Consider the following 24,051-nt stretch of genomic DNA (forward strand, 5'->3'; position numbering starts at 1 on the left):
TGCCTGAATAAAATGTGCCTATGTAGTTTTTTTTTTCCTTTATTTCTTCTAAACAAAAGGGGGGTACATGCACAGAATGTGCAGGTTTGTTACATAGGTATACATGTGCCTTGGTGGCTTGCTGTACCTATTGACTGGTCCTCTAAGTTCCCTCCCCTCACCCTCAACCCTCCAACAGGCCCTGGTGTGAGTTAGTCCTCTCTCTGTTTTCATGCATTCTCAATGTTCAACTCCCGCTTATGAGTGAGAACATGTGGGGTTTGATTTTCTCTTCCTATGTTAGTGTGCTGAGGGTGATGGCTTCCAGCTTCATCCATGTCCATGCAAAAGACATGATCTCATTCCTTTTTATGGCTGCATAGTATTCCATGGTGTATATGTACCACATTTTCTTTTCCCTTTTTATTATACTTTAAGTTCTGGGATACAAGTGCAGAATGTGCAGGTTTGTTACATAGGTATATATGTGCCATGGTGGTTTGCTGCACCCATTACCACATTTTCTTTATCCAGTGTATCATTGATGGGCATTTGGGTTGGTTCCACAGCCTTGCTATTACAAATAGTGCTGCAATAAACATACATGTGCATGTGTCTTTATAGAATGATTTATATTCCTTTGGGTATATACCCAGTAATGAGATTGCTGGGTCAACTGGTATTTCTGGTTGTAGATCCTTGAGGAATTGCCATCCTGTCTTCCACAATGGTTAAACTAACTTACATTCCCACCAGCAGTGTAAAAGCATTCCTATTTCTCCATATCTCATCAGCAACTATTGTTTCCTGACTTTTTAATAATTGCCATTCTGACTGGCATTAGATGGTATCTCATTGTGGTTTTGATTTGCATTTCTCTGATGATCAGTGATGTTGGGCTGTTTTTCATGTTTGTTGGCTGCATAAATGTCTTTTGAGAAGTGTCTGTTCATATCCTTTGCCCATTTTTTTGACAGGGTTGTTTTTTTCTTGTAAATATGTTTAACTTCCTTGTAAATTCTGGATATTATACTTTTGTCATATGGGTAGATTACAAACATTTTCTCCCATTCTGTAGGTTGCCTGTTCATTCTAATGATAGTTTCTTTTGCTGTGCAGAAGCTCTTTAGTTTAATTAGATACCATTTGTCAATTTTGGCTTTTGTTGCAATTGCTTTCGGCATCTTCGTCATGAAGCCTTTGCCCATGTCTATATCCTGAATGGTACTGCCTAGGTTTTCTTCTAGAGTTTTTATGGTTTTCGGTTTTACATTTAAGTCCTGTTTCCATCTTGATTTAATTTTTGTATAAGATGTAAGGAAGGGGTCCAGTTTCACTTTTCTGCATATGGCTAGCCAGCACCATTTACTGCAGAGAAGATTCTTTCCCCAGCCCTTTTTTTGTCAGTTTTGTCAAAGATCAGATGGTTGTAGATGTGCGGTGTTATTTCTGAGGTCTCTGTTCTGTTCCATTGGTCTATATGTCTGTTTTGGTATCAGTACCATGCTGTTTTGGTTGCTGTAGCCTTGGAAGTAGCATAGTTTGAAGTCAGGTATTGTAATGTCTCCAGCTTTGTTCTTTTTGCTTAGGATTGTCTTGGCTATATGGGTTCTTCTTTGACGCCATATGAAATTTAAAGTAGTTTTTTTTTTTTTCTGATTCTGTGAAGAATGTCAATGGTAGTTCGATGGGAATAGCATTGAAGCTATAAATTACTTTTGGCAGTATGGTCATTTTCATGATATTGATTCTTCCTATCTGTGAGGATGAAATGTTTTTCCATTTGTTTGTGTCCTCTCTTATTTCCTTGAGCAGTGGTTTGTAGTTCTCCTTGAAGAGGTCCTTCACATCCCTTCTTAGCTGTATTCCTAGGTATTTTATTCTCTTTGCATGGGAGTTTTATTCTCTTTGAATGGGAGTTCATTCATAATTTGGCTCTCTGCTTGCCTATTGTTCGTGTAAAGGAATGCTTGTGATTTTTGCACATTGACTTTGTATCCTGAGACTTTGCTGACGTTGCTTATCAGTTCAAGAAGTTTTGGGGCTGAGATGATGGAGTTTTCTTTTTTTATTATTATTATTTTTTAAATTTTATTATTATACTTTAAGTTTTAGGGTACATGTGCGCAACGTGCAGGTTTATTACATATGTATACATGTGCCGTGTTGGTGTGCTTCACCCATTAACTCGTCATTTAGCATTAGGTATAACTCCTAATGCTATCCCTCCCCCCTCCCCCTACCCCACAACAGTCCCCGGTGTGTGATGTTCGATGGGGTTTTCTAAATATAAAGTTATGTCATCTGCAAACAGAGACAACTTGACTTCCTCTCTTCCTACCTGAATACCCTTTATTTCTTTCTCTTGCCTGATTGTCCTGGCCAGAACTTATAATACTATGTTAAATAGGAGTGGTGAGAGAAGGCATCCTTGCCTTGTACTGGTTTTCAAAGGGAATGCTTCCAGCTTTTCCCATTCAATATGATATTGGCTGTGAGTTTGTCATAAATACCTGTTATTATTTTGACATATGTTCCATCAATATCTAGTTTATTGAGAATTTTTAACATGAAGGGATGTTGAATTTTATCAAAGGCCTTTTCTGCATCTATTGAGATAATCATGTGGTTTTTGTCTTTAGTTCTGTTTATGCAATAGATTACATTTATTGATTTGCATATGTTGAACCATCCTTGCATCTCAGGGATGAAGCCGACTTAATCATGGTGGATAAGTTTTTTGACGTGCTGCTGGATTCAGTTCGCCAGTATTTTATTGAGGATTTTTGCATCGATGTTCATCAGGGATATTGGCCTGAAGTTTTCTTTCTTTGTTTTGTCTCTTCCCAGTTTTGGTATCAGGATGATCCTGGCTTCATAAAATGAGTTAAGAAGGAGTCCCTCCTTTTCAATTGTTTGGAATAGTTTCAGAAGGAATGATACCAGCTTCTCTTTGTATTTCTGATAGAATTCCCCTGTGAATCCATCTGGTCCCAGGCTTTTTTTTTTTTTTTTTTTTTGTTGGTTGGTTATTAATTACTGCCTCAATTTCAGAGCTTGTTATTGGTCTATTCTGGGATTCAACTTCTTCCTGGTATAGTCTTTGTAGGGTGTATGCATCCAGGAATTTATTCATTTCTTCTAGATTTTCTAGTTTATTTCCATAGAGGTATTTACAGTATTCTCTGACAGTAGTTTGTATTTATATGGGGTCAGTGGTGATATCCTCTTTATCATTTTTTATTGTGTCTATTTGATTCTTCTCTCTCTTCTTCATTAGTCTAGCTAGCAGTCTATCTATTTTGTTAATTTTTTCAAAAAACCAGCTTCTGGATTCGTTCAGTTTTTGGAGGGTTTTTTATGTCTCTATCTCCTTCAATTCTTCTTTGATCTTAGTTTGCTCTTGCCTCTCTAGCTCTTTTAATTGTGATGTTAGGGTGTCAATTTGAGATCTTTCTAGCTTTCTGATGTGGGCATTTAGTGCTATAAATTTGTCTCTTAACACTGCTTTAGCTGTGTCCCAGAGATTCTGGTATGTTGTCTTTTTGTTCTCATTGGTTTCAAAGAACTTCTTGATTTCTGCCTTAATTTCATTATTTATCCAGGAGTCATTCAGGAGCAGGTTGTTCAATTTCCATGAAAATGTGTGGTTTTGAGTGAGTTTCTTAATCCTGAGTTCTAATTAGATTGCACTGTGGTCAGAGAGACTGTTTGTTATGATTTCAGTTCTTTTGCATTTGCTGAGGAGTGTTTTACTTTCAATAATGTGGTTGATTTTAGAATAAGTGTCATGTGGCACTGAGAAGAATGTATATTCTGCTGATTTGGGGTACAGAATTCTGTAGACGTCTACTAGGTCCACTTGATCCAGAGCTGAGTTCAAGTCCTGAATATCCTTGTTAATTTTCTGTCTCGTTGATCTGTCTAATACTAACAGTGGGGTGTTAAATTCTCCCACTATTATTGTGTGGGAGTCTAAGTCTCATCGTAGGTCTCTAAGAACTTGTTTTATGAATCTGGGTGCTCCTGTATTGGGTGCATATATATTCAGAATAGTTAGCTCTTCTTGTTGGATTGTTCCTGTTACCATTAGGTAATGCCCTTCCTTGTCTTTTTTGATCTTTGTTGGTTTAAAGTCTGTTTTGTCAGAGAGTAGGATTGCAATCCCTGCCTTTTTTTGTTTTCCATTTGCTTGGTAAATCTTCCTCCATCCCTTTATTTTAAGCCTGTGTGTGTCTTTGAACATGAGATGGGTCTCCTGAATATAGTACACTGATGGGTCTTGACTCCTCAACCAATTTGCCAGCCTGTGTCTTTTAATTGGGGCATTCAGTCCATTTATATTTAGAGTTAGTATTGTTATGTGTGAATTTGATCCTGTCGTCATAATGCTATTTGGTTATTTTGCACAGTAGTTGATGCAGTTTCTTCATATTGTCATCGGTCTTCATATTTTGGTGTATTTTTGCAGTGCCTGGTACCAGTTTTTCCTTTCCATATTTAGTGCTTCTTTCAGGAGCTCTTGCAGGGCAGGCCTGGTGGTAATGAAATCCCACAGCATTTGCTTGTCTGGAATAGATTTTCTTTGTCCTTTGCTTATGAAGCTTAGTTTGGCTAGATATGAAATTCTGGGTTGAAATTGCTTTCTTTAAGAATGTTGAATATTGGCCCCCTATCTCTTCTGGCTTGTAGAGTTTCTGGTGAGAGGCCCACTGTTATTCTGATGGGCTTCCCTTTGTAGGTGACCTGGCCTTTCTCTCTGGCTGCCCTTAACAGTTTTTCCTTCATTCCAACTTGGAAAATCTGATGATTTTGTGTCTTGGGGTTGATCTTCTCATGAAGCATCTTAATCATGTTCTCCGTATTTCCTGAATTTGCATGCTAGCACGTCTTGCTAGGTTGGGGAAGTTCTCCTGAATATATATCCTGAGGTGTCTTTTCCAGCTTCTTTCCATTTTTCCTGTCTCCTTCTGGTACTCCAATCAATTGTAGGTTTGGTCTTTTTATGAAGTACCACATTTCATGCAGGCTTTGTTAATTCTTTTTTGTTCTTTTATCTCTATTCTTGTCTGCATGTCTTATTTCAGTAAGGTTGTCATCAAACTCTGATATCCTTTCTTCTGCTTGGTTGATTTGGCTGTTGATACTTGTGTATAATTCACAAAGTTCTTATGCTGTGTTTTTCAGCTCCATCAGGTCATTTATCTTCTTCTCTAAACTAGTTTTTCTAGTTAGCAATTCCTCTAACCTCTTCTCAAGATTCTTAGCTTCTTTGCATTGTGTTAGAACATGCTCCTTTAGCTCATCATGGTTTTTTATTACCCATCTTCTGAAGCCTACTCTGTCAATTCATCCATTTGATCCTCTGTCCAGTTCTAGGCCCTTGATAGACAGATGTGGTGATCATGTTGAGGAGAAGAGGCGCTCTGCCCTTTTGGGTTTTTAGCATTTTTTCATTGATTATTTCTCATCTTCATGAGTTTGTCTAGTTTTAGTCTTTGAGGCTGCTGACCCTTGGATGGGGTTTTTGTGGGGGCCTTTGTTGTTGTTGTTGTTGTTGATGCTGTTGTTGCTTTCTGCTTGTTTGTTTTTCTTTCAATAGTCAGGTCCTTCTTCCGTAGAGCTGCTGCAGTTTGCTGGGAGTTCACTTCAGGCCCCATTCATCTGATTCACTCCTGTGCCTGGAGATGTCACTCAAGGAGTCTGGAGAGCAGCAAAGATGGGTGCCTGTTCCTACCTCTGGGACCTCTGACCTTGAGAGGCACCAACCTGATGCCAGTAGGATCGCTCCTGTATAGGGTATCTGACAACCCCTGTTGGAGGGCCTCATCCAGTTGGATGGCATGGAGAGAAGGGCTCATTTAATGAAGCATTTTGTACCTTGGTGGAGAGGGTGTGTTTTTCTGAGGGGAAACCCACTGGTCTGGGCTCCCTGGATTCATCAGAACTACCAGAATGAGAGGCTAAGTCTCCTGGTCCACAAAGAATGTGGCCACCCTTCTCCCCAGGGGTTCGGGTCCAGGGAGATCTGAATTCTGTCCCAGAGCCTCTGGCTGGAGTTATTGGAGATCCTACAGGGAAGCCCCACCCACTGAGGAAGGATGGGTCAGGGTTACACCTGAAGAGGCACCATGGCTGCCTACTGCCATTGGCGGTGTGTTGGGCTGTGGGGACAATTCTTGGGACCAAGCTGTGTAGCCTCCCTGGCTCCAGCATGAGAAAAGCCCAGCCTGGAGCTATAGAGATGGGTTTCACCCTTTCCCTACCCAGGAGGCTTAGCGTGTTAGGCAGCTGTGAGTTCCATTGCTGGCTGCTGCCCTTCTCCCAAGGAACTCAAAAGGCTTAGACAGCAGGCAGCCACTGGTGCTGGTCGCTACTCCCCATGGGAGTTCAGTAGGCGGGGTTGGTACACTAGGCCCTAGTGGCATGAGTTCAAGAGTGGGATTTCCCAATCTGTGAGTTGCACAGCTCTTTGGAAAAAGCAGTTTCCCTGGTTGGGTAGCAGGCTCATCACTACCTCCCTTGGCTCGGGGGAGGAGGTTCCCCTTCCCCATGTGGCTCTCAGGTGGGCCGCCATACCACACTGTGGTGCTGGGATACAGCACTAAACAAAGCATTTTGTACTATTTCAAACTGTGCTTTGTTTTAAAATGTACTTAAAAAACATTAAAAGGAAAATCATTTTGGTCCATTGAAAACAGGTGATAGGAAGACATGACGACACAGAGTGGTTAACAGGTTTGCCTTAGGTCTCATTGCCGGTGAACCAAGAAGCAGGATTCAAGCCCAAATCTTCTCCCCTCCACTCCACTAGGCTGCCTTGTTTCATGCATCCATCACCTATTCTCTTTCTACACCTCCTGTGCTGTCCTCAGTGGTAGTGTTGAGAGTTCAGAGAAAAAGAGCCTGGCTTTGTTAATGTTTGCAAAGAGTCCTGCTTGAAAGAAAATACAAGAAGAAAAGTCATCTTTTAGCCATGTGGGTTGTAGGTCTGGAAGTGTGCAGCCACTGGGGCACACCATCAGAGAGAAGGCCAAGAGCACCTTCCCCTGCTTCTCTGGGGTTAGCTTGTGTACCCTCTTGATCCAGCACAATTCTTTCCCCAGTGCTGTCTCTGCTATACGTTAGCCATGTGCCAACACCCATCTTTGATATGAACTCAGAGTTTGTAGGCAGCTAAGAAGTACAGCATCTGAAATGGCAAGACTGTGTTCTCTTTAAGGAGCATAGGACCTGGGAGGCATCAATCCACAATAAAATAAGCCATCAACATGATGCTGTGTGGTCCATTCTGAGCATGCATGTCAGCTATCTAGCACAAGGATTCTACGTAGAAAAAGAGGATTCCTTCTGGCCAGGAGGCTGGGGCTTGGTATCAAAGAGCTGGGTTTCTACCTCAGCCCTGCCACATCCCTGCTGTGTGGCACAGAGATTCAGGACACAATTAAAGCTTTGGCTTAAGTTTCCTACCCTCCCTCCCCTACCAAAATTTATCTCCCAGGAAAACTCCTGAAATTTTCTTTAAGGGCAGAGGTTCTGCTTTCCTCACTTCTAATCCTAGAGTCTATTACGATGCCTGGCTCAGTGTAACTGCTGTGATAACTGATGATGTGAATAACAATATCATCAATGTATATGGAATATTTACTGTGCACTAGACAATTTACATGTGTTATTTCATTGAAGCTTCCCAATCACACTGCAAGGGAAAATACTGGTAGCATGCCCCTTTGATAGGAGAAGAGTATGTGACTTTTCCAAAGTCAAATAGCTAGTGATACTGGATAGAAAACTCAATTTCTGTTGCATTCTGCCTCTTGAGTATAGACTCTTTATTACCATAATGTACTGCATTCCAGCTGGAAGGAAGGAAGGAAAGAAGGAAGGGAGGGAAAAGGAGAAAAAGGAAGGAAAGAAGGAAGAAAAGAGGATCAAACAAGATTATTGGCCGTAACCCCCCTTCTGCCACCTGATTTCCCACTTTGGAGATGTTTGCTGTTTTCTGTCTGAAGCCTAGTGGAGGGAGTGTGCACAGGCGCTGGGGTGTGGGTGTTAGGAGAGAGAAGTTGCTTGTATTGGCTGTTTCTTGATACCTCTCCTTGGTGGTCTGTTATCTGGCATCAATGATCCCTCCTGGGTTTTCATCTTCAAACAGTGGTTGCTCTCTTCTGGGTTCTGCTCATTACCACCAATGGCCTCTGCTAACTTTTTACTTTCTAGAGTCCCTAGACTTGATAAAAGTGAGCTAGCTTGAAGCCTGGAACTGATGGGCATTCTAGAATCTAATCAATGTTTTGATTTATGTTTTTTTTGAGACAGAGTCTCGCTCTGTCGTACAGGCTGAAATACAGTGGCATGATCTTTGCTCACTGCAACCTCCATCTCCCGGGTCCAAGTGATTCTTGTGCCTCTGTCTCCTGAGTAGCTGGGATTACAGATGTGCACCACCATACCTAGCTAACTTTTGGATTTTTAGTAGAGACAGGGTTTTTCCATTTTGGCCAGGCTGGTCTCAAACTCCTGGTCTCATGTGATCCACCTGCCTCAGCCTCCCAAAGGCTGAGATTACAGGCATGAGCCACTGTCCCTGGCTGCCTTGATTTATCTTGATTGATCAACTGACGGATCAATCACTTAGCCAACAGGCATTTTCAGAGTGCCTACTATGAAGCATTAGCCACTATGCTGGACGCTACAAAAACAAAGATAAAGGACACTGTACTCTCTCTCAAAGATCTCTAAGTCTAGCTTAGCAGACAGAAAGAGAAACTGATTATGTTTGTACAGTGTGGGAAGTGGTCAGTTCAAAGTAATCACAACCAGCTTCAAGAGCTGGAAGAGGGAGTAGATTACTCATTTGGGTTGGGTTGAGGAAGATAACTGGTATAGAAACTGATTAGGGGCTAGGAAAACTCCTCCAGCATTTGCAGTTCATTTATCATTGGATACCCACAGCAAATCTATGACCTGGGAAGACTGGCTGTTAAAACAAACAAACAAACAACAACAAAAAGAAAATAAAAGCATTTTCCATATAAGGACAGCAACGCTCAATGAGTTATGCTGCAAAAACCAAAACTAAAAAATATAGGAAGATGTTTTCTACCTTATCTAAGTGATTTTCTTTTAGACAAAGGAAGCATGATGTTTTGGCCTGCTGGTATTACTGCCAAATGAACATCCTTACCCTTTCAAGGCCATATTTATTGTCTGACCTTCACTGGGCACTGTCTATGTGGGAGGCACTATGCTGGGCATTGCAGGATATAGAGAAATAAAATAAATGCAGACTGTCCTTGTTGTAAGATGAGAAATCACATGAAAATGATAAATAACATTTGACAAGGCAAACAAATGGGGGTAGTGACAATAAACCAGCAGTTCAAACACAGAAGAGACTATGATGGACAAGGGGAATATTCAAAGCATTCCAGAGCAGTGAGCATATCATGGTGGCTAGAGCTTGAAGGAAAGCTGGAGATAAATATTACAGCTGGATTTGAGAGAATCTCAGAAGCCCAGCTAAAACTGAAGGACTGAGGTCTACACATACACATCTTGGGGTTCAAGACTTACCACGTGCCAAGTCATGGAGTAGGTATTTTACACATCTTTTATTTTTATATCTAATCCTCCCATTAACCCTTCAAGGAGGAAACTGAAGCCAAGAGGGTTACATTCCCAGTTTCCCAAGATCACACTATAAGTAAATGGGACAAGATTTGAACCCAGGTCCAGATTACTTCAAAATCTATACTGTCATCTACTTTATCACTCTACTTTCTCCCTGAGTTTCTAGGATTGAAAAAAAACCTACTTTTTAAAAAGCCCCCCGACTTTTTCTGTTTGTCCACTGAGCATCAAGGAAAGATGGGCCTCAGAGGAGAATCTTAGGAGTAGAAAAGAAGAATGCAGAACCCAGAGCCCCAGGGAAGGGGCCAAACTAAAAAATGAGGCTTCCTTTAGGCTCTCAAAAGTAGCGGTTGGTGTCTGAACCAGGATCTCCAGCCCAAAGCTTTCACCTGTTATCATCATCAGCCTCACAAGGAATGAAGAGATAAAGAAGAACTGTGCCTTTGTTGCATTTGTCTAAAGGAAAATAGCTAAATTCCATCTGTAAACAAGCTCAACCATAGACAGTAAAGGCAAATGTAAACACATCCTGTGCTTATGGCCAAATAATCAATTGTCCCCAAACAAAACAAAGGAAATGGGTCTTTGCAACAACATATGTGAAAAGGAGCAAGAGGTATTAGTCATCAAAAAGTCCAGTATGAGGGGAGTGATGTCAGCAAGATGCATGATTAGAGACACCTGGCATTTATATTCCAACAAGAAAGGACCAAGGCAATGAATAAACAGCTAGGATTTGACTTGAGTGTCATCGAAGGCAGAGCACCGAAATGCAGCAGAAGAGTGGAGAAGCATCTGTGGTGACAGGAAGTCCATGAGGGAAATGTAGAGGCACCCAGCCTCTGAAGCACCATCCCCCTGGCCTGGATTAGATTTGCCTAGAGTCAGGAGAAACTTCTCACTGTGGGGAAAAGATAAGCAGAAGATTTCTGTCCACCCCCATTGCTACCACAAACACCTACAGTCCCTACTACAGGAGAATTCCACAGTCCTCACAAGCCCTGAGCCCAGTTTAAAGAGCCACCAAGAATTTATACAGCTGCACTGTCCTGGATTAGAAGCACAGCGTGTGTACTTCTCACTTCCACCCACCATGTGAGCCAAGCTGCTGCAGCACAGTACACACCTCAGGAGTGTTCCCTGCTTTGGGGGCCAATAGCCATGGCACCTCTCCAGCAATGGGGCTCCACCTTCATTACCCCAAGCCCACAGGGGTGGCTGAATGTCTCAAGCCCAGCTTTACAGAGCTTGGGCCTAAAACTGGCTGTGACTCTTGTCCTACAGAGCAGAGAAACCAACCCCTACTACCCTACTTCCAGCCAGAGAAACAGTATAACAGTCCCACCCACAGCTATCCTGCCTTGAGCCAGCCAAACCACTGCTCACCCACCCTCAAGTGGGAGAAGCCTCTGAGCCTCCAAGCAGCTGATATAACTCCAGGGCAGCAGAATGGCTGCATGCCTATGCACAGGACCTGAGAAATGGCTCCAGAGTGCCCCCACCCACTACAGATATATCCCTGGCCTGCCTAATAGTTCTATGCCCCCTAAAAGAGCATGAGAAACTGTCCCACAGGACACCCCTGGTCGGCATACCACCAGAACAGCCAAGCAGCCAACAGCCCATGTCCTGAACCTGAACAGCCCCATCAGCCACTCCTTGTGGACATTCCCTAGGCTGGCCAGGCAGCTGCGCACCTACATACCAGGCATGAAACAGCCCTGCAGGCTGCTCCTGGTGGGCACACACCTGAGCCAGCCAAGCAGCCTTGTACTTATATTCCAGACCTGAGAAACAGCCCCTTGGGCAGATATGCCCACAGGTTGGACGAGCAGCTATATGGCCATGTCCCAGGTCCAAAAGAGTCCTGTGGGCCACCACCCACAGAAACGCCCCAAACCAGCCAAGCAACTGTGCAGTTATATCGTGGGCCTGACAAACAGCCCTGTACCCACCCATGGTAGCCATGCCCACCCAGGCTGGTCAGGCCACTGCATGCCCATGTCTCAAGCTGGAGAAATGGCCCTGTGGGTTGTCCCCCTCAGACACATTTTCAGGCCAGCCAAGCAGCCATACACCCACATAGCAGGCCTAAGAAACTGTTTCAAAGGCAGCTCCTGGCAGATACACACCTAGACCAACTGAGCAAACTTATGACCATGTCCCAGGCCTAAGAAACATCCCTATGAGCTGCCCCTGGAAGAAATATCCCCAGGCCAGCTGAAAAGCTATATTCCCATATTCTGAGCCTGAGAAACATCCCTTTGAGCAGCTCCTGGCAGGCACGCCCCCAGGCCAGCTGAGATACCACATGCCCTTGCTCCTGGCCAGAGGAAGAGCCCCATGGCCCTAATGTCAGGGAATCAGACCCCAAGCTGCATGAACATACCCCTGATCTGAGAAATAGCCCAGTGAGCCCAATCCTGGCAAAGCTGCACCACCATCACCACAAACTCTCTCAGCCTAGGCCACTGAGTAACTTACAAATGTCACTAATGTAAAATTGTAGCCAATTTAACTACATAGAAACTCTAGTATTGCATCTAACTAAAATCCAGGACAGCACACCACACCAAACTGACACCCCAAGACCAAGTTATACAAATAAGTCTTTCCCTATGAAACCTACTCAATAAAATTAGAAGTAATAATTTTTCTACCACATGCTAAGAAATCAACATAGGGACACATCAAACATGAAAAATCAAGGCAACATGTCACTGTAAAAGGAAAACAATAATTTTCTAGTAGCAGACCCTGATCATAATAAAATATATGAACTGCCAAAAAAATTAAATAATAATTTTAAATAAACTCAGTGAGGTATAAGAGAAGAAAGATAGTCAATTTAACTATATCAAGAAAATGATTCATGATTTACATAATACATTCAACAAAGAGATAGATACCATAAAAAAGAACCAAACAGGAACGAAGAGCTAAAGAATTCAATGAAGAAAGTAAACATATGAATCAAGAGCTTCAACAACAGACTAGGGCAAGCAGAAAAAAAAATCTAAACTTGAAGACAGATATTTTGAAATAACACAAGCAGTCAAAAAGAAAAGAAAAGAAAGAATAAATAATACAAAAAAAAGAAAGCCTCAAGTAAGTGAAAAATATTCATATTAGGGGTGTTTCAGAAGAACAAGTGAAGTGAAAAGGTGATGAAATATATTTAATGAAATAATAGCAAAAAAATATTCCAAGGTCTTGGGAGAGAGATGGACATCAAGGTCCAGGAAACCAAATAGGTTAAACCCAAACAGATCTTCTTCAAGGCATCTTACAGTCAAGTTGTTGAAAGTCAATGACAAAAAAGTAAATAAACAAAATCAGCAAGAGAAAAAAGTCAGGTCACATATAAGGGAATTTTCATTAAAGTGACAGTGGATTTCTCAGCCAGGAGAGAATGAGATGACATATTCCAAGCCCTGCAAGGAAATAACTGTCAGTCAGGAATACCGTACCTAGCAAAGTTATCCTTCAGAAATGAAGAAGAAATAAAATCTGTTACAGGCATATGAAAACTAATGGAATTCATCAGCACTAGGCTAGCTTTACAAGAAATGCTCAGTGAAGTCTTACAACTGGAAGTGAAAAGATAACAACTATGATCATGAAAATATGCAAAACTATACAACTCACTGGTAGAGCCAATATATTTTTTGAAAGAGAAAGGAATCAAACCTTATCACTACAGAAAACCACCCAACTGCAAAAATAACAAAAGAGGAAGTAAGAAACGAAGAATACACAAAACAACCAGAAAACACTCAGTGAAACACTGATTAGTTCCTACCTATCAACAATAACAATTATTATAAATGAACTAAATTCCCCATTAAGAATATATAAACAGGACAAATGGATGAAAAAATAAGACAAAACTATATACTGCCTATTAGGAAATTCACTTTTCCTGTAAAGACAAACATAGAATGAAAGTGAAGGAATGGAAAAATATATTAAATGCAAATGTAAGCCAAAAGTGAGAACACGTAGCTGGAATTATATCAGACTAAACAGGCTTCAATTCAATGCTGTAAAAAGAGACAATGAAGGATATTATATGATAATAAAGAGATCAATACAGCAAGAGAATATAACAATTGTAAATATATTTACACTAAATACCAGAACATCCTGATACATAAAGTAAATATTACTAGATCTAAAGGGAGAGATAGACTCCAGTAAAATAATAATTGGGGACTTCAACATTTTATTCTCAGTATTGGACAGATCATCTAGACAGAAAGTCAACAAAGAAAGATCATATTTAAACTTCACTATAGACCAAATGGATGTGATAGACAATTACATAATATTTCACCCAGCAGCCGCAAAGGGCAGATTCTTTTCATCAGCACATGGGACATTATCCAGGATTAGCCATACGTTAGAGCACAAAACAAATCTCAGAAAATTTTAAAACACTGAAATTGTATCAAATATCTTATCTGACCCCAGTGGAATAAAATTAGATGTCAATGACAACAGGAATATTCATAACTATACAAATACAAGGAGATTAAGTAAGATGCTCCTGAATGACCAATGAGTGAAGGAAGAAATTAAGAATAAAATTTGAAAATTCCTTGAAACAAATGAAAACAGAAACACAGCATACCAAAATCCACGGAACACAGCAAAAGCAGTATTAAGAGGCAAATTTATAGTAATAAATGCCTATATCAAAGAACTAGAAAGATTTCAAATCAATAACCTATTAATGCACCTCAAGGATATAGGAAAGCAAGAAGAAATCAAACCCAAAATTAATAGAATGAAAGAAATAGATCAGAGCAAAAATAAGCAAAAGACTAAAAGGAACAAAAGATCAATAAAACACAAAGTTGTTTTTTAAAAGATAAACAAAATTGATGAACTAATAGCTAGACAAAGTAAGATAAAAGGAGAGAACACTCACATAAATAAAATTGGAAATGAAAAGGGAGACATCACAATGGATATCACAGAAATACAAAATGATACAAATAAATACAAAGTCAAAGGCTATTATGAACAGTTATAGGTCAATAAATTTGAAAACAGAGAAAATGGATAAATTTCTGGACACACAGAACTGAACAAAATTGAACCACAAAGAAATGGAAAACCTTAACAGACCAAAACAAGTAATGAGACTGAGTCAATAATAAAAAGCCTTCCAACAAAGAAAAGTACAGGACCAGATGGCTTCACCACTCAATTCTACTGAATGTATAAAGAAGAATTAATAACAATTCTCCCAAAACTATTTCAAAACATTGAAGCAGAGGGAATTCTTTCTAATTCATTCTACAAGACATGCATCACCCTGATACTAAAACCAAACAAGGATACACACACAAAAAGAAAACTACAGGCCAATATCCCTGATGAAAATATATGCAAAAATCCTCAAAGTACTAAAAAACTGAATCCAACATGTCAAAAAGATAATATACCATGATCAAGTGGTATTTATCCCAGGTATGCAAGGATAATATATGCAAATCAATAAACATATTTCACATCAATAGAATGAAGGACAATCAATAGAATGATGGAAAAAAACCATATGATCATCTCAAAGCAAAAAAAAAAAAAGCTTTTGAAATTTTAAATATCTCCTCATGATAAAAACTCTTAATAAATTAGTTACAGAAGGAAAATACCTCAACATAATAAAGGCCATATATGACAAATCCACAGCTAACATCTTATCAAACAAGACAAAAATGTCCACTCTAATCATTCTTGTCAAACACAATACTAGATTTCCTAGCCAGAGCAATTAGGCAACAGAAAGAAATGACAAACATCCAAATTGGAAAGGAGGAAGTCAAATTCTCTTATCTTATTCCCAGAAAAACCTAAAGAGTCTACCTAAACGTCTTAGAAATGTGATATGGTTTGGCTCTGTGTCTTCACCCAAATCTCATGTTCAATTATAATCCCCAATGTTGGGGGAGAGAACTGGTGGTGGGAGGTGATTGGGTCATGGGGGTGGATTTCCCTTTTGCTGTTATTGGGATAGTGAGTGAGTTCTCACGAGATCTGTTTGTTTAAAAGTGTTTAGCACTTCTCCCATTGCTCTCTCTCTCCTGCTCTGCCATGTGAAGAAGGTGCTTGCTTCCCTGTCGCTCTTTTGCCATAACTGTAAGTTTCCTGAGGCCTCCCCAATCATGCCTCCTGTATAGCTGTGGAATTGTGAGTCAATTAAACCTCTTTTCTTTATAAATTACCCAGTCTCAGGTAGTTCTTTATAGCAGTGTGAGAACAGACTAATAACTAACTGATAAAAGAATTCGGAAAAGTTCTAGGATGCAAAATCAACATATAAAAATTAGAAGCACTTCTATATATAAACAAACTAGCTGAAAAAGAAACCAAGAAGGAAATCCCATCTACACCAGCTATAAAACAATACAATAAAATACATAGAAATCAATGTAACCAAAGAGGTAAAAGATCTCTACAAGAAAAAGTATAAAACACTGATGAAAGAAATTGAAGAGGATAGAAAAAAATGAAAAGACCTCCCATGCTCATGCAATCTTTAGAAAAAAATAACAAAATTGGAAGCATCACACTTTCAGACCTCAAAATATACTACAAAGCTATAGTAACCAAAGCAGTATGGTACTGGCATAAAAACAGACACATACATAGATGAATGTAACAGAATAGAGAACCCAGAAATTTATTTACAGTCTACTGACTTTTTACAAAGGTGCCAAGAACACTTAGTAGGGAAATGGCAGTCTCTCCAGTAAATCATGCTGAGAAAACTGAATGTGCATATGCAGAAGAATGAAACTAGACTCCAAATTTTACCCAATAAAAAATTAATTTACAATGAATCAAAGACCTAAATGTAAGACCTGAAATGATAAACATATTAGAAGAAAACAGGGGAAACACTTCAAGACATTGGTCTGAAAAAAGATTTTGTAAGTAAGACCTTAAAAGCACAGGCAAAGAAAAAAAAGCAAAAGTAGACAAAATTATATGTCAAACTAAAAAGCTCCTGCACAGCAAAGGAAACAACAGAGTGAAAACACAACCTACAGAATGGGAAAAAATATTCATAAAATATTTATCCAATAGGGAATTAATATCCAGAATATACAAGAGACTCAAACATTCCAACAGCAAAAACAAAAAGCAAAAAACGAAAAACAAAAAAAAACCCTCCAATCTAATAAAAAAGTGGACAAATTGTTCTGAATAGAAATTTCTCAAAAGACATATAAGTGACCAACAAATATATGAAAACATGCTCCTTATTAGTAATTATCAGGTAAATGCAAATCAAAAACCTCAATGAGGTATAATCTCATCTCAGTTAGAATGGCTATTATAAAAAAGTCAAAAATAACGAATGCTGGTGAGAATGTGGAGAAAAGAAAACTCATACATTGTTTATGGGAATGTAAACTAGTACAGTCACTATGTAGAACTGTTTGGAAGTTCCTCTAAAAACTACAAAAAGAACTACCATATATCTAGCAATCCCATGACTTGGTATTTATCCAAATTAAAGAAAAATCAGCTTATTGAAGATACATCTGCACCTGCATGCTTACTGCAGGATTATCCACAATAGTCAAGATATGGAATCAACCTAGGTGTCCAACAACAGATGACTAGATAAAGAAAAGGTGGTATATATACACAATGGAATACATTCAGCCGTAAATAAGAATGAAATCCTTTCATTTATGGCAACCTGGATGGAACTGAAGAACATTATATTAAGCAAAATAAGACAGGAATGGAAAGTTAAATGTCACATGTTCTTACTCATATGGGGAAGCTGAAAATAATTGATCTCATAGAAGTAAAAGAATGCTCCAGGCTGCTAGTAGGATACAGAGGATATTAGAAGCTGGGAAAGGTAGGAGGGAGACAGGAATAGGGAGAAATTTATTAAAGGAAATAAAATTACAGCTAGATAGGTGTAATAATTTCTAGTGTCCTATACTACTTAAAGATTACTTATTAATGTAATACATAGTTTCAAATAACTAGGAGCATATTGAACATTCCCAATGCAAACAAATGATCAATGTTTAAGATGACTGATATACTAATTACCCTGATCTGATCACCATATATCATATGGATCAAAATATCACTATGTACTCCATAAATATGTACGAACATTATTTACCAATATAAAAAAAATAAAAGAAGTCTAATATGAGCCAGCAATAACTGTAACAAACAAATGGGATCTCAAGCTGCATCAATAGAAGTATAACAGTTGGCAAGAAGGAGACAAAAATCCCATTTACCTCAGCCCTGGATCATTCCTGCCTTGAGGAAGAAGAGTGTCAGTTTGGGTGTTATGGCCCAGGATGTGAAAAATTAGCATTTCTGTCTAGACGGCAGTGACCAGGAAGGTGAAATGTCTGAAAAATGCTTTATATGAGACTATTTAGAGAAACTGGGATGTTTAGGTTGTTTAAAATGTACAGGCTCTTTTATTTGTGTTGTCAAATTTCCCAAGAGCTGCTTGCCTTGGAAAAAGAATATCAGATCACTTTCCTTTTGGACATGGGGGACCATGAACACAGATTTCAAGTTGGTATAAGAAGAAACCCTCTAATAGTCAGTAATTGTGTGGAAATGAGATGGCCTCTTTTCCGAGTAGTGAGAAAGCTGTCAAAGGAGGTAATCAAGAGACACTGGAAAGATGTTGGACTGCATAGCCTCTGAGGCTCCTCACAACTCCAATTCTGGGAGTACTGACACTCTTTTATTCTCTCATCACTACTGAAGAATCAGAGAAGACAAACTTGATAACCCAACAGAAATCTAAAGCCACAAATCCAAAGTGGCTTATCCCAGAAAACACTGCCTCTAGTCCCCAACTGCCCAGCTTCTGCACCTCTTCCCATTTTTTCAAAATGCCCCCTGGAAAATGGGCTGTGACATGGAGGACTCACCTTTCTTCTCAAAGTCCACCTTCTCTTCCCCTGGATGTCCCAGACTGTCCAGAGTGTGGGTCACCTGGCTGCCAAACTCGTCCTCGCGGGAGACATGGTTGGCCCGCCTAGGTGGCTCCTCATCCTCCTCACAGTCATAGTCATCCAGGATGGGAGTCTCCCGGATGGGCACGCCAATGACGGAATTGTGGGTTTGCAGCCGGGATGAACGGAAGCTCTCCCGCGCCTGGGGACCCAGCAGCACAGATGGGATGTAGTGGATCTCATGAGTGGCTTCTGTGCTTGCGCTCTTCTGGGGGATGCGGCGACGCTTCTGCCAACGTCGCTGGGCATACAGCGCCACGGTGAACACCAGCAGCAGCAGCAGCAGCGCGATGAGGCCACCCTGGAGCAGGAAGGAAGGACACACAAATGGGCCACTGTTCTTTGGAATCGAGGGCCACAGGGGATTTTCCTGTCCACTACACTCTGCTAGGATCCCTGGGTTTGGCTCATAGAGCCTCAGGAACCACCAGCCGTGGTTTTTAAGCTAGAGAGACATTGTTTCAAACCTGGCTTTTTCACCAACAAACTATGTGACCCTAGGCAAACTTCTTCACTTCTCTGAGCCTTGCTTTCCATAGGTATAAAGGTTGAGTAGGAATCCCTGCTCTTCCTTCTTCACAAGGTTGCCATAGGAAGCAAATCAGATGGATAACGGTCATGTCAGAGCAATACAGATAGCTCAGTGGCAGGAAGGGTCAGCGCTGCGGCTTCACACAGGTGAATGTCTGAATCTAGACTCCACCTCCCACCAGCTGAGCATCCCAAGGACAGTTGCCTACGCTCCCCCAGCCTTGCTTCCTCATCTCTAGAATGAGTTAACTGAAAGACCAAGAGACAGTAGTAGACTGTCTTACATCTTGCTGCAAATATAAGATAGCATTATTAAATCAAACATAATGTCTGCATAGTCTGTATTTTCTTCATTTTTCAGAAACACTAGTCTTTAAACTTCTGAATTTCTATAAGGGAACTGGGACAAAGTAGGTCCTTAACAAATATTTGGTAAATGAGTGAATGAAAATGTACCTTTCTAGGGCTCCTTTAATAAGAATTTCAAGGTCAACTGATATATATATATATATATACTTTTTTTCTTTGATACACTCAGCTCCTAAATATTTGAGTCTGCATTATCCTACATTAATTTGAAATAAGCTAATGTGTTAATGCACATATCTTACATGATTCATGAAATACTCTGGTCTTTAAGATCTTTCAGGGCAGAGGTATTTTCAAAACATGTCTGTAATCCCCATAACACCTGTCATGAGCTTGAAGTTGAGGGTTTGCATTCTCCAGGCCTCCCCTCAATTGTTCTGTGCCAGAAACCTCTCCTCTGATGGGTAGGCCCTCATCACTTCTCTTGTTTTTCTTCACTTTATACTCTGCTTCATGTTTGGGAGATTGGAAGACACTTTGCTGAATGCCTGCTGTGTAATCCCTAGAGTCCGGAGGAATCACCCTTGTTGTATACAGGGTAGAGAGAGGCTTCAAAAAATCAAGAGACCCAGAAACTCAGACAGCAAGTGGCAGAGTAATATCTGAGCCTTACTTTTTGTGTGTTTATTTTGTTTGTTTTTGCTTTTTAACTCTAGAGCCTATATTCTTTCAATCCACCTGTGTGGTTGATGGCTTCTCCTTGGCTATGATCTCATTGAAGGCAAGGACAAATTCTGACAACTATCTGTACAGCATCTAACAAAGATGACAGATGTTAGCTGTGAATACATTATCTTAGGGGCAAAGGTGGCTGCTGTTAAACACACCTGTTTAGACCAAGAAGAACACTGTTTGCTGAAATGGGACAGCCATCCTGCTGACTATATTTGATATTAGAAAACTGGCATGTCCTATTTGCAAGACCCTCAGCTCACTATGCTGAAATTCAGCACCTCCACAGAGGTAGGGGGACTGGGTGGATAAGAGGACTAAGAGGTGGTGGCCAGGTATGCAGGTGTGGCTGATAGCCCTGGAGCAGGGGCCCAAGCCCTGCCTTGAGTTCAGCAGTGAGCTACTTTGGTTTCCCCAAGAAAGTTTCTCTGGATGTCATAACATAAAAACAAATGCACAAATCAAGCAAAGCTATAAGTATGTGTATTTATGTGTGTATTTGTGTGTGTGTAGAATCTATTAAATATATGTGTAAATGCATGTGTATACCAGAGGTGATTATATATATATCACCTTAAAAAACAACAATGAATCTTTTTTTCCTCTACAGAACATATGATAGTGATTGCTTTGTGTCACAAAATTATGTGTGACATGATATTATTTGTCTGGGATTTTTTTTGTGTTTCAGAAATAAGAAAAGAAGGAGAGGGAGGGAGTGAGGAAGAGTGAAGAGGAGAGAGGTGATAGAGAGGGAGAGTGAAGAGAGGAAAGGGCTGGGGGCAACACTAATCCTTGATAAACACAAGGGCTGACCCTCTCCTTAACACCTTTACTGAATGTTTTTTTTATTTAATCTTTAAGACAAGACTATGTGATAGAAATTAGTTTATGCTGTATAGATGAGGAAAAGGTAATTCAGAGAAGTAAGTAACTAGCTTGAAGTCACACAGTCAGGATTTAATTCCAGGTCCAGCTGGATTCAAAGGGCCAGGAAGTGGTGGAGCTGTGACTGGGCCCCAGCTCCCCATTTCACAGCCTTTGGTTACTGAACAGCAATTCTCACCGACTAAAGAGAGGGAAGGGGAGGAGGAGGAAAGATGGTGAGGGTGCATGAAAAGGGAAAAGGAAAGTATTATTTTCAAATTCAGCCTCCAGATGTGCAACGGGCGCATCTTCTCTTCAGAGAAGCTTTTTATTCTCTGAATGAAAAGATGCCCCTGGGGGAATCTCCTTGCCTGACCATGCCCTCTGTCTTCTCACCTTTGGGCATTTCATTCAGTGAGAGGATAAGGTCTTGCATGGTTCCTGGGCCTTCATTCCTCATCCCACTCAGTATATCCCGATTATGGTTGCGGGACTCTGTGGTCAGATCCCAGGACCAATACTGACCTAGGAAAGATGAGGCCTAACCAACACATCCACCTGCAACTACTAATGCCCCTTCTTCCTTCCTTGTATCCTTTGCCTTGAGAGCCTTCCAGTAGTAAATGGCTAGGTGTTGGCATCAGACTGACATGATTTTATCCAGGTTCTACTGCTTAGACACTCTGTGACCTTGACCAGTTCATTTTATCTTTCTAGATCTTTGGCTTTCTCATGGATTAAACAAGGACAAGAGTCATAATGCCACCTCATTGGGTCATGAAGGCTAAATAAGATGCTTGTGGGGTATTTAATATAGTGTAGGGGCACATAGTATCATAGGTTGTTAGCTACTGTTACTGTCAACAGAATTCAGCAAGCATACATTCTGTGTTGAATGAATAAAGGAATGAATGGAGGAATGAATGACTTGAGTTTCTGGCCCTATATACCTATTCTGCACAACTTGCCTTGGATCCCCAAATCCTTTTCAGTCTGGACCAAATGTTTGACATGTGCTCTTTCATTCACCTTTACACCTATCATCATCCTACATTAAGTTGGAAACTCAGGCATAGAGACAAATGTCATTTACTCAAGATAGTGCAGCTGAGATTCAAACTAGCTCCAGCATGACTTTAAAACCATGCTCGGAGTGGAGAAGGCACAGGAGCAAAAGCCTACTTAGCTCCTGCTCAGTCTCACTTCTGCCTTATCAAGTTACCTACGAAATTTCAGGCACAGATTTCTCAACATATGAAACTTCCAGAAGAATGTGGCAGAGGGATCCCCTGGTTTGGGAGGCACTGAGCTTGAGGTTCCCTTTAGTTTATTGACCCATTGATTCTTTAGCCCTTGACCTTGCCATTTGATATGAGCCCAAGCCAGTGGCTATGGCTATCCCATTAGGGCACAGGTTCATTGTCCTCATTCCCCAGCCTGCCCTGAACTCAGCTTACATCACCTCCAACTGAGTCACTGACCACGTGGTTTCCATTACAGAGTCAAGTTTTATTGCAAGAACTTGGTCAAAGCAGAAATCCAGTATTCTGGGGCTCATCGTGCCACTGACTACTGAAACAGACATCCCAGGCTGGGCTTCTAAAGAACTCAGGAGGCATCATCTAAGACATGGTAGCAGCTTAGGTAAGGTTGCAAGCACCAGTCTGACCAGCCCTCCCTCCCTAGACCCTGAAAAAGTAGTGGAAGACATAAAATTGGACACAGTCTCAGAGCATGTGGGAAAAAGCTTCTAAATTCAAGTTTACTTACTTTCTGACCTTGGCTTGCTCCTATAGACCTTCAGTTTATTAATCAGTAAATCGGAGTTGGCCAATACTTGTAATACTATATCACACAGTTAGAACTAGCTAAGACTGGGAGTCAGAAACACAAGGTTGAAATCTAATGCTGCACATATAAGCTGGGCTATCTTGGACATAGAACTTAATTTCTCTGATTAACAATTTTATTATCTATAAAATCAGGTCGTAGACTTCTTTATCGAGGGAAGTGAGATGTGAGCTAATGGACACGGGATACTTTGCTTAGTGCCTGGCACATGGTAAACCAGTGATAGGAGAAAATCTTCATTCATGGTACCCCCTATAGGCTGCTGTGCAAATCAAATCTGAAAACAGCTGTGATATCCTGTAAAAACTGAAGAGTGCTGTGCACAAGCAAAGGAGCTCAAGAGAACCATCTGGCTGCCTCTGTCATAGTGAGACATCTCACCCAAAGAATGCAGATGAGTGACTCAGAATCAAGAAGGAAGTGTAGACTGTGTCCACCTGCACTGGTCCAGGCTTCTGTCCTGGTCCACACCCATAGAATTACATACTCCCTTCTTTATCGGCTTCCCACACCAGAGGTAAGCAAACAGAAAGGCAGGAGCAATCAACCAGTGCTCAGCAGGGCCAGTGTGTCCAGCCTCTGAGTCCACACCAGGAGCAAACACAGCCCCAAGCAGTGGAAAAAAGTGCTGCAGGGCAAAAGGGGAGCTGAGGAGGGAGAAAAAGACCTAGGAAGATGGCTGTGAATTTTTAGAAAGCAAGTTAAGAAGAGGCGAAATCTCCAAGGGTGACAAGCTGAGACCCTGCTGGCCTCAGGGACGACCTGATGCCAAGTCTGATTTGGACCGTGCTCACTCCAGGGCAGCCCAAGACAAACAAGGCTGAGGAAGTCACTGCAAGTTCTAGAAATAATAACATCAGTCTATTAGTTAGAGGGTTGCTTCTGTGAGGTTGTAAGCTGGACAGATCTTAGGGTGATTTGTTTTTACCATCACCTTATGAGAATTTCAAGAAGCTTTCAGGGAGGAAGTGGAGAAGAGATGTGAGAAAGAAAGTGCACCCCATCCCTTCTGGAACCTTCCCCATTACAAGTCTCTCTAGGCAGGATCAGCCTGCTTCTCTTGTTCGATTACTGACAGTGAGTCTCAGATTCCCCAGGGGAACAAGACAAGGGTGAGGGTGGG

The 24,051-nt window shown here is 40.8% G+C and overlaps 1 protein-coding gene across 5 annotated transcripts in view; it reads right to left on the reverse strand.

The window, feature by feature from the left end:
• ASTN2 (astrotactin 2) overlaps positions 1 to 24,051 on the reverse strand; it is a 983,906-nt gene that overhangs the window by 764,191 nt on the left and 195,664 nt on the right. For all 5 annotated transcript variants that reach the window (XM_031014728.3, XM_031014726.3, XM_031014725.3 and 2 more), the window contains exon 3: positions 18,555 to 18,939. In XM_031014728.3, the coding sequence (XP_030870588.3) occupies positions 18,555 to 18,939 (385 nt within the window). The remainder of the gene's footprint in view (positions 1 to 18,554; positions 18,940 to 24,051) is intronic.

The sequence above is a fragment of the Gorilla gorilla genome, chromosome 13 (assembly GCF_029281585.2).
Source record: "Gorilla gorilla gorilla isolate KB3781 chromosome 13, NHGRI_mGorGor1-v2.1_pri, whole genome shotgun sequence".
Lineage (NCBI taxonomy): Eukaryota > Metazoa > Chordata > Mammalia > Primates > Hominidae > Gorilla > Gorilla gorilla.